At 32.5% G+C, this 11,851-nt stretch overlaps 1 protein-coding gene across 1 annotated transcript in view; it reads left to right on the forward strand.

The window, feature by feature from the left end:
- Nucleotides 1–5,305, forward strand: part of tipE (temperature-induced paralytic E) — a gene marked incomplete at its 3' end in the record, with an annotated part of 8,533 nt that extends 3,228 nt beyond the window's left edge. The window contains 1 exon segment of the mRNA XM_014437030.2: nucleotides 4,360–5,305. Within this exon segment, the coding sequence (XP_014292516.2) occupies nucleotides 4,376–5,305 (930 nt within the window).
- Nucleotides 5,306–11,851: the final 6,546 nt, after the last annotated feature.

Here is an 11,851-nt window from a genome sequence, read left to right on the forward strand (position 1 = left end):
GATATGATAATATAATAACCTCATTAATGTATACGTTTAAAGTTATATAGCATGACAACGTTTTCGATTTAAACATGGTTTTTTGAAGTTCCTTAAATAAATTGTAATTAAATGGGAGCTAGGCTTTTTTTCGTTTGCCTCAACTTTTAAACAAATACATCGAAAATGTTCAAGATGTAAATTAATTTGTTTTTTAATTTGTGCTGAAATAAATATTTCATCTAATTTTTTCTTGTGATACGGATAAGATGACATCATTTGTTTCTTGTAATTTCCTGTATTTTTAAATCGTATCAATTCTAACTTTAAAGAGTAATTTTCATGCAATGAAGTGTAATAAATAAGAGTTGGGGGGTGCTAGATGAATTGTAATATCAGTACAAAATTTATAAAAATATCTTCTGACGATCTGGATGATACTCAGAATCATGAATATTTTTGATGGATCAATTTAACGAAAGTTTATGTGAGTAGACTAGTTGCTGTATAATTAATTTGATATATATGTACTATACAACAGTTTATTATTGAATATTTTTACTAGTCATTTTTACATTTCTTGTTAATTAATCTCCTCATATAAACTAAATAAAATACCTTTTTTTTATAGGATATCTACTATCATTGATACAGATTATAAATTATTTAAAAGTTAGTTATATTCAACTTTTAATAAAATTAATGTAAACTTTAAATATTGAACATCAGGTTTATATAACAAACATTTCGGAATTATTATTAATATAAATATAGAAATTTCTCTTGAGAATAATTTTATGGCTATATTGTATTTTAATAATCATGTGATACTTGCATATGCTATAATATATAGTCTTTTGGTAATCATGTGATACTAGGATATTCTATAATATATGCAGCGAAATGTATAGCGGAATGCAGCCTATATCCTATAAAAAAAATAGAAGCTATTTTAATTATTTCCATCATAAAACCTTTTTTAGACCTATTATAATCTGCATAATGTGGTAAAAATATTTAAATGAGTTGGACAACAGGTGAGACAATACTAATCCTGGATTGAAGTGCCCTGAGAGTGCCTCGGTCAAACACCATCGACCGGTCACATTAAAAATAACTTTATGAGGTTTAATTTGAATTTCAACTGCATAATGGCGTGAAATTACATTTGAAGTATTTATATGTTTTCTATACTTTTTGAGGTATAATATATTGAGCGTAGCTGTTAAAGATTAACTTTTAACAATTACCGTTTTGGATCAGTATTTTCTCGATTATTTGACTCAAAAGTTTACAAGAAATTTAAGTTTCACTTTTCAATTATAAGCGAAAAAAAAAAAAAAAAATTGGAAACATTACGTTTATTTTTGTGAGCTATTTCATGACGTATCAGGGAAATCTAATAGGTCACTATAATTTCAGCATTTCAAAATTATAACAATCATAAAACCGACTTGCCAATGATAGGCTAATTTTTATGACAATTTTCCTGAAGTGCGTACGTAGGGCCAATGTCTTTAGTTAAGTTTATAACCAATAGTATACAGCTAAACTTTTTTTTTTTTAACTAATTTTAAGCTCATCAATTTAAGTCTGTTTACCAGTGGATAGAATATTTACTTTTAGAAAAATAATTCTTTTTTTTAATAGTGTATTTTGACTGAACCATAATAAACCTACCGGTTCCAATATTTGTGAATACACTTCTTTCTATAGAAATGGAAAACAATGACATACTTGACTTCGCCACCGAATTTTCCTCCAATAACTGATAGAATATAAACTGTTCTTAAGAGAGGGCATCCAGAACTAACATTTAATTTTTAGATCAACTATAAAATAAAATAAACAAATTCCGGACTCGAATCAAACCGGGCACAGTTTAGCCAGCCAATTACCAAAATTATGGTCAAAAGTCAAAATCCATTCTAAAATTGTAACATTTAATTTATAAATAATATATGAAATTATAACACTTAATTTGGGGTCTCAATCATTTTTTTATGATTATCTAACCTTATTAATAAAAAAATAATTCATAATATTATTTTATTTTTGATAGTTTAAATTTTTTCAAAATAATATTTGAGGTGTTGGCTGTGTTAATTCATATAAAACTATTGATTTAATGTTAATAACCATTTAAGACGACTAGCAACAAAACCAGCTAATTCTAATTTAATTAGGCTAATTACGTGGGTAATAATGGGATATGGCTAAAAATGGAAAACTATCTAGATTATCCGTGGCCACATGTAACATTGAAAAAAAAAAGCGACAATTTAGGTTCAAAATAGTGGACATGGGACGTTTTCGTTTATTCCGTAAAATATACTCAAATGAATGAATTGGTTTTGTTAAGAAACGCCTCATTTATTCTGTTTTTCTTGTTTATTAGGAAATTTTATAAAAATCATTTTAGATTCATATTTTTATTAAAGAATTAAATCATCAATTTTGTCCCCTACACCTAGTGTTAAGTAGCTATCCTATGAATAAAATTAACACATACTCCATTGCAATTTATAATATTTTTTTATACTTGAGTATTACGTTACCACATTCAATAAAAATATGGATACTAAAAGGATTTTAATAAATAATTTTTGAAGAAGAACCGATAGTATAATTTCTTTAATGTAAAATTAAAAGTAAGTAGCAATAAAATAAGGAAATCCCTTAAAGTATATATAAAATTTGAACATTAATTAATATTGTTTAATTGTTTATTTTTAAACAGAAAAATCCGATTATAAATTAAAATATGAGTTTTTGAAATCAGTAAATATAATTTTGTGAGCAATTTTAGAGCTTAAACATCCAAAAATTGATAACGTATTTATCTTTTATATGTTTACCTTTCAAGTCATCAAGTATAAAATGAAACAATTTATATGTTTAGAAACACTTGTTAATTAAATAACACACATCTGTGATTTATACTAGACGGTGAAAAACAGACAACCAAATAATCTGAAGTCCCCAAAAATACTATCCATCTGCATAAATCTTTATTTTCGACATGACAAAGTGATATATTAAAATAATTAAAGGAATTAGCTTCAAAAACACATGTAGATAAAAAATTAATGTTAAAAACAATGTCAAAAGTAAATAGACATAATATGACTTTATTTTCACAGCTCTCTATTTACTTTATATAAATATACATAATACACAATCTCATTACAGTGTGATTGTGTTTACAACTTTTTGAGAGATGAAAAATTATTTTTAATGCTTGTGAAAAATGGTATGGGCTACATGAGACATAATTTATCTGATAGTAGTGATGGAAAAGTGTAATTATGGTTTTCAAAGAATGACAAATATTAATAATTATAGAGGTTTTACGTTTCAAGACTTGTAAATATTTATTTTTAAAAAAAAAATCCGTTTGTACTAGCTATTTTTTTTTTTAGTTTGGTGTTCCCGGCATTTATCTGAGAGACATGGGCCCACATAGGACACTGAAGTCGTAGGTTTATCCTGCTTATGGACATGCCAGGCCTAAAGGTTTTATATGATCATAGCTTGGCCATTTATGAAGATTAAGGATAAATTTAATGTGTTTTAAATACATTATACTAAATAAAATAAAAAGAAATCGAAAAAAATCAATCTCTGCTATAAAAAAAAATGCTATAGACTTTTACATTTATGTGTATATTTATAAAACATTATAGAAGCAATAAACCATGGTGTAGTGATGTGTAGATTTGTTTTTTAGGGCTCTTGGACTAAAAGGAATCTGGTTAACATTTGTAAATACTTTTATTTTATTTTTTACTTACCATTTTGTTTTGTAAAGTTTTATATAAAGTATGTTTATTTACATGATGCTTTGCTTTATTGTTAATAGTATACCAATTCGTTACACTTGTTCTAATGCCAAAATTTCTTATTTTATCCCAACATCAAACCACAGCATTAATGTTAACCTTCTATCGACCTTGAATGAAGGTTTCAACAATAATATCACTAAACGTTTTCACTTCGTTATTGCAATATATTACAAGATAGATCGACTTGATCTTGCATTCCGTTCATATTATGCCATCCCTTGTCTTAAGCTCGATTAGTGAAGCTTAGCTTAGAAAAGGTTAAAGCTATAAGAAATATTTTTACGCGTTATAAAAATACTTTAACCTAGAAGTTGATATTTACATCAAGCGTTTATTATTGATCTATTTTAATTGAAGCGTTAATTTTTTTTTTGGTTTAGTATTATCAGTATATTGTCTATTGCCTGCCTTCATGGAATCGTTCGCTAAAATACTTTGAATAGAAGGGAGTAGCCGGCGCTGACGGTAGGCGTTGTGCCGGGCCCTGGGGAGCTCCGCTTGTACATGCCGGCTGACAGAGGGATCAGTGTTGCAGGTAATGGAGAGCTAGCATGGCCGAGAAGAAGGCTGACGAGCAGACCTTTTCCGAGAAACTACTCTTCTACACCACTGCCAGCTTCATCCTCCTTGCCACCTTCAGCCTCTTCGCCTTTCTCTTCCTCGTGCCTTTTGTCATCGAACCGGCTTTCACCACCATTTTTATGGAGTTCGATGAGGAGCCAGCATTCTGCATCACCATGAGCTCCATCACCACTAAAGGTCAGACAAACTGCTCATCCTGGACCTCCTGCAAAGAGGGCTGCACCAAGGAAGTGTATGAGTGCACGCAGATTACCGTAAAGTACAAGCTTTCCGAGAAGGTGGAAGTGGAGGACGAAGCTGTCAGGTCAGCTCGAGTGGAGAGGGCGCTCCGGCCGGTGTATCCCGACGAGTACGAGGACGACCTCCCCCCAGGAGTCGAGGACGAGTCATTTACAGGACTGGCGCCAAACGGCTCCGAGTGGTACTACATCGGGGCCCGACTGTTCCCGAACGTCAAGGGTTGCGGGTACCCGCCGATGCTCAACTGTTCCGTCTGGATGGACGCCCACGTCAAAGAGGGCTCCAACTTCTCCTGCTACTATTCGAGGTTGGAGCCCGGATTGGTCATCACCGACTTGGACATGTGGCAGGTCTACATGAACTTGGTCTATGCCATGGCCATACCCATCCCGTCCTTTATCGTTTCCGTCATATACCTGGTCATGGCCTACTTCTATATCTACAACGAGGAGCCCCAAGAGGTCGATGAGACTACGCCCCTTCCGGTGTCAACTCCAGTACCTCCACCCACTTCCGGGGCGCTGACTCCGGCATCCGAGGTCTTCCGCGAGGATCTCGCCTCCTTCGGGCACCAGCTCAAGGTTGCTATGGCTGACGACATCAGCAGGGAGTCTATCTTCACAGACAGTGTACCCCTCAGCACCAACTCCATCAATGGGTGAGTCTTTCTAACCATATTATTTTTAGATGAATAATGATTTTATGTATAAGTGTTAATTTGTATTGCTGCTTTTGTTCTAAGATTATTATTATATTTAAATTATGCCACGACATCTTAAGAGCCACAAGAAAACCTATTAGATGTTAAACATTCTTTCTTATCTTCTATGAGTGTTAGTTTCGAAGATTTCTTAAAGTGGTGACTGAGAACTCATCTAGTGGTATTTTAAACGTAATTTTTCTGTATTTTCTCTATAGCTTCCCATTTATTATTTTCTATTTTGATTTTTAGAATTTGAGGGGGTACATTTCTTTGTATATACAACTATTAGGAAAGATTAGGAGGTTTTGGAAATAAAGGGAAGGAAACAATTCCTCCAGATATTTTTTGTTCCGAGGGATACATACAATTAGTGATTTATACAAAAATCACTAATCCGTTTTTTCCTTCTAATTACGAGATTCTAATTAAGAACCTTGCAAAATTCTCCTAAATATTACTAACATGGGCAGAAGTTAGGTAACATTCATCAGTAGAGAGGTTTTGTAGAATTTTTTTAAAATTAATATGAGCTACGATTTATTAAACAAAAATAAAATTTTTATTTTACAAAAAAAGAATGGTGATGTCCATAAGAATAAATAAAAATGGTTACCACTATTTTAACTCTAAAATATTGGCTGCTACCTTCCATTAAGACGACTTATGTCTCACTGAATAAAATAATAAAAGTTATAAATCACGAACTTATGTTCCTGAGGCGACGGTGCTATTACGGAGATAACAGCTATGGGGATTAAGTAAGAGTTTCCTTTAAATTGTGGTCAGTTTTACTAAAAATAGATAAAATCTTATACACTATGATAATAAGACCTATTTTGACATACCGAATTTAGCTTTGGGGCTTCATCAAATTCCAGCTGTATTCACTCATCTCAATCCAAAATCCTTGATAATCTTTATTACGTCACAAATAAACTCATTCATAAAGATCTCAACATCTCATTCGTTATTGATTTGACTCGAAACAGAATTTCATTCCAACCCATTGGTTCTTAATCTTTCACCCTTTGCAATCTCTGATAATCCTCCGAAGCGGCTGAAAAGAAGATGGTCTCGTGATCTTCTAACTTAAAGCAAATGATTGAAGCACCATCATTGGGGTGGTCCCTTCGAATGTTTATCATGTGTTCTGAAACATTTTCACATTTACATTTTTGTATTTTTTTTTTATACAGTTGTAAATTTCAATAAATAAAAAAAAATATGATTATTATCAATATGCACAATATATTGGTAATATTATGAATAGTTGAAATTACAGCACATAAAATGTTGATAAGATTTGTAGACGGGATGTATGATGGGCGGTTTGTCTGAAGCATGGTTCAGGATATAGAAATAAAAGGGAGTATCATGGGTTTTTTCATTTAAAATAAATAGAAAATATTATTATTATGTAAGTTAATTATGAATTTTATCCTCAAATGTTATTATTCAGTATATGAGAAATAAATGTTTTCTCTAAACTAATCCAGTTAGTTTTAAATATTGCTATATAAAATATGTTAATTTTGAAAGTACAACTGAATTTTAAAAGTATTAAATTTTTTTTTTTAACTTTGTGTATATATAGTCAGCTGTTATTTTGATGTCAGATGGTTGAGTAGATCAGCTGATCGAAGATGTCTTATAAAAGATCAGTCTTTGAGTTTACTTCAAGCGTTTCATTTCGCACTCCGTTCTCTCCTATTATTTTTAGTTTCAATTCAGTAAAAGAAAACCACTCACCTGGCGTAGGCTTCTTCCGTACAGCCCACAACGGACTATTATAAGGTGACGTACTTTCGACAATGATCCTTAGTCTTCTCAAGTTTTCGGTTTCCTCTATTATGTGCTTCCAGAGTGTCTGTGGGTATCGTCGTTCTTTAACATATGCCACTCTTTCCTGCTTTCGTGCATCCTACTAACTACATGAACTGTAAAAATGTCCCCTTTAGCTTCCCACTTACCCAGCCCTATCTCTATCTCCCCCTCTACACTGCATGATCCACCCAGAGTAATTAATTTACATTTGGAAACCTTTACTTGGAGTGTCCTTCCGTTGCCGCTCAATTTCTCAAGTACTTCTATACAAGCAATGCTGTTTGAACATTGTTTGAAAAGACAGCTCACTCCTCCGTTCACATGGATTAGAGGCAGACCACCCTCGTTTCCTTTCACGGTGGTTTTTCTATGTGCGGTCGCCTCTCTGCTTACATCCTCCTCAGATTTCACGTGTCTTCTTTCCTCCTACTCCTCGCCTCCACGCGCTCCCTCGGCTCCTTGGCTCACGACCATTCCTTTGTTCATCCACTTCATCTTCAGTTTCTGATACTCCTAAAATTTCCGTTGACTCACTTGAGGATCCGCTCAGTCTCTGTCCAAAGCTTTTCCGTACTTGTTGGGGATTGACCTCGATTAGTTGGCCTTCATCCATATTACTTCTTCGATACACTGCCGGGCGATGTATCCTTCGTTTCCACACTCAAAACACTGAGTTCGGGGACACAGGGCCACCAGGTGCCAACTTTTGCCGCAACCATGACCCTTGTGGTCTTCTTGGCGGCTGTTGGTCCTAGGTTTTGTTTCTCCTGATCTTTTGTCCGGCGTTCAGCGTTATCTCCCGACCACTACATTTGCTCTCTCTTTTTCTCAAGTGTGGTGGAGTAGTCCTTGGCCGATTGTACATTATCCTCTTTCATCCTGTTCCTTCATCATCCATTCTGGATTCCTGTTCATGAGTCTATAAGTTCCTGAGCACACTCCACGAAGGAGCGTTCTCGCGGCATTCCCTCCTTCATCCCAGCTATTTTGAAAACTGAATATTTAGTACATTGGATAGGAATTGCATCCGACCTTGTACCTGAATTGTCTCCAAAATTTCGCTAAGTTTATCGGAGATTCTGTTGTAGCCTTGAACCTCTGCTGGAGGTGGATTTCCTGTTTCTATAGGTTGGTTAACTGCAGCTGGATATTGGTTGTTATTTAGAACTGCATCTCTCACTATTTCGTTACTGCCCATAATCCAGAAAGATAAAAATTGCTCTGGTATCCATAGGCACTACTTAGGTATCGTCAAGATAAAACAGTGAAGAAAAAAGTGAAAAAGGAATGAAATGACTGTCACTAGTTCCAGAAATAAAATGGCTTTTTTCAGTCCAGTACATCTATATACACGTGTCAATCAGTTGTTCGAGCTGATATGGCCTGTCAGCTGTTATTGTACTCAGGTCGTAACTTATATATAAGCAATTACGTTACTGGGTTTTGTACTTATTTTTAGTAAGATAAACCCAATCCAAAAAAATAATAATGTCCTATCAACAGACTTATTATTCATCACCAAAATTTCCTTTCGAACTTGAAGAGATAGGTACCCCATTTTTCTTGGGCATTTTCTGGTGGTCTACCTGAAACTACGGTTGATCCACGGTTAGTATAATGAAATATTAATTTTCTACTATAGCCGAACTTGAACATGGATATAGGTTTTGGAACTCAAGTATCGTCTTAAATAACCCGACCTAATTGATAACTAGCTTAATTAAATAAAGTTTTTTCATTCTAAATTTCTAGTGTGAGTATTCTCCCTTCAACATCCCCCCCCCCCTTCCCTCTCAACAGAAAGAATAATGATTTCATTTTTAGAAGATAAAATATAATAATTTTACCGATTTCCACAAATGTGTATCTTTTTTTCAATTTTTATTATATCTATATAATTATTTATTGTTCCTATTTTAATTTATAATTTAATCACTTTCTTTCCAAAAATCTGTCAAAAAATGCTGTCTTTGCGCTAAATTTCATTATTTCATTATTTATGACCTAGTGTCCTACGATAAAGATTCATTCTTTATCAAACCCAATTCAAGATTTTCTTCAGTAAACCAACCCAATAGGATATTAGGAGTTGTTGGTTTGGAATTGATTATAAAATATGTAAAAGCACTTCAGATTATACTGTCGGTAAGCTGATTATATGCTTATAAAAGCTGAAAAGGCATTATGGCTTTTCAGCTGGCTTACTCATAAAAAAAAGAAAATTGCTCTATTTATACGTGTCGGTCTTGCAAAACGTCTTTGTTAGGAGCTGGAGTGATGGATGGGCCCTACTTAATTTTTGCAGGCAGAAATCGATTGAAGTTACATAACACGATATAAGCAACTCATTTAATTGTTAAGTAACGTGTTATAAATATTTAGCTATTCATTCCTCTATATAGCAGCTAATAATTGATCTAAGTAATATCTATTATGTAAAGAAAATGATCTAAATTGTAATGTCTGTACTATTAGGACTAATAGACTAAGAATGGATTATTGAGAATTGAAAAAAAAAATAATAAAGCATTTTAATGCCATTCATATTTTTCAGCTGACTCATGGCCTAAAAAGTTTCATTTTTAATTGTTAAAAATGTGTTCTGAAAAAAATATAGAAAAGCTGATTTAGTTTTACTGGTTATACTTTTTGCCTTAGTTGAAATATATTATCTAAATAATAATGTTTTTTTCTGTGTAATATATAGAATCGCTCTTGTAAGGTATACCTGGTTACTAACTAGACACAATCCGGGCGTTGGTCACCTCTGGGTTTTACGCCCTAAAACTCCAACGAACAACAACAACAACTAAACATAACTGAACATGTTACCAACACCATAATTAAGTCGTCATAATAGCACATTATCCTCATCATGTGGTTTCCCTTTGAAACATTGTAGTTCTTGCGTCTCCCTGCTTTGGAGAATAACAATTTTCGATTATACTTTCTTATGAATAGCTAGAGGCCTTGCGTCCAAATAACCAAGTCTTGCAAAGTAGTTTGTATGTGTCAATTTATTTTTTATAATTATTTATTTTTATATTTGCAAGCACTTGACAGTACAGAAACAAAAAGTCGCTAGAAACTGAAATGACATATATAAGGGTGGAATATATTTCTTCCCAAAATCGACTTAACAGAAGTGCATTTTATATATCCGTTTTCCAGAGTGCCAGTGTTCTGTGGCATGATACGAGGACTTTTTTTCTGTTATCCGTTTGCTGATTTTATTTTAGTTATTTAATTCCATCGGGTGATGAATGAAGTGATTCGCCCTAGTTATCACATAACCTCCTAGATATTGCTGATGTAGATGATGTTAAAATTACAACATTATTGACATATGGTTCAATTTAAAAAAAAAATAATACTCAATTCCATGGACTCACCTCAATACTAATCACCAGCTCAGAAAATGGATAAATACTACCAGGATATAACTCCTGTAAAAGTGAAGGTGAGTAATAGATTTAATCAATTAGCTGAAGTTAACCTCTCGACTGCTAAGCCTTTATCAAGTACTAATCTTAACAACTACCCCCAACTTTATTCAATTAAAATACCAGCAATATTTATACACAATGCTACTACTTATAAACTTGTATTAAATGACAAATGTATTTTTTTATTTTATTTTATAAAATTATGCTGCCAACCAAAGAATAGGGATGGGATATCAGAAGCAAAATATCAATATCGATATCAGTTAACAATATCGATATCAACATTATATCCTACATTTCTAATAATACTTCCAAAATTTTAACTAGGCCTTCGTGTGAGTGTACAAGTTTTTCAAGGAAATTTTATTTTATTAAAGTTATAAAATTAAATTAAATATTGTAATTTAAAAAAACGTTATTGCATCAAAGAGGGGTTTATTGGAATTGGAAATTAGTTTCAATACATTGATAATGTGATAGAATATGTACAGCTTATACGAAATATAGGTTAGATATTAGAAAGTGTTACTCTTATTAGTGGGTTGGTTACCTGGTTTTTCCAAATAGTGAATTTATAATGGCAAATCTTGTTCAGATTAACTTCAGGGTATTTAAATTTCAACATATTACTTTCGTACCAGAACAGTTTAAAATCTACCCGTTTTTATTACAGGGAGCTCATCTGGTTAAAAACATTTAACAGTTTATTAACCATATCAGAATTTGTTGGCTTCATTTTGCGTATTTTTCATTTTAGTTTTAATGTAACTACTAATTAATTATTTAATATAAATTGAAATAGATTGCAATGCCATTCTATTTTTTAATTTCCTTTTAAATTAGTTATTTGCCATGGTAGAGTATTTGTTGAATTTAAATTGCTTATATATCTTTTATTTTTCTAATTGGACATTTAATATAATTTAATTTAGAGCAAAATATATATCGTTTTATTATTATTCCAAATGTGCCCTAGATTATGTTTAGAGGTATTCAATGGTTTTATTATGCAATAAAACCCTAACAATGTACAACTATATTTAAGCTATAAGAAGGTATGGTTGAAGGAAGAATGGTTTATGAAGCAAGGGAATTCCGTGGCTCAGAGGTTGGGTGAGGGTTTACGATGTCAAAGGTTAGAGGGTTTCCAGAGCTTCCCTTGAACTATAGTTATCAAGTTATTTTATTTTTTTGCTGCTTTTCTTATTACAACTATAATTTTTTTGGCTTAT

This window comes from Halyomorpha halys, unplaced genomic scaffold, assembly GCF_000696795.3.
Source record: "Halyomorpha halys isolate HHAL.00 unplaced genomic scaffold, Hhal_1.1 Scaffold2224.1, whole genome shotgun sequence".
In the NCBI taxonomy this organism is placed as follows: domain Eukaryota; kingdom Metazoa; phylum Arthropoda; class Insecta; order Hemiptera; family Pentatomidae; genus Halyomorpha; species Halyomorpha halys.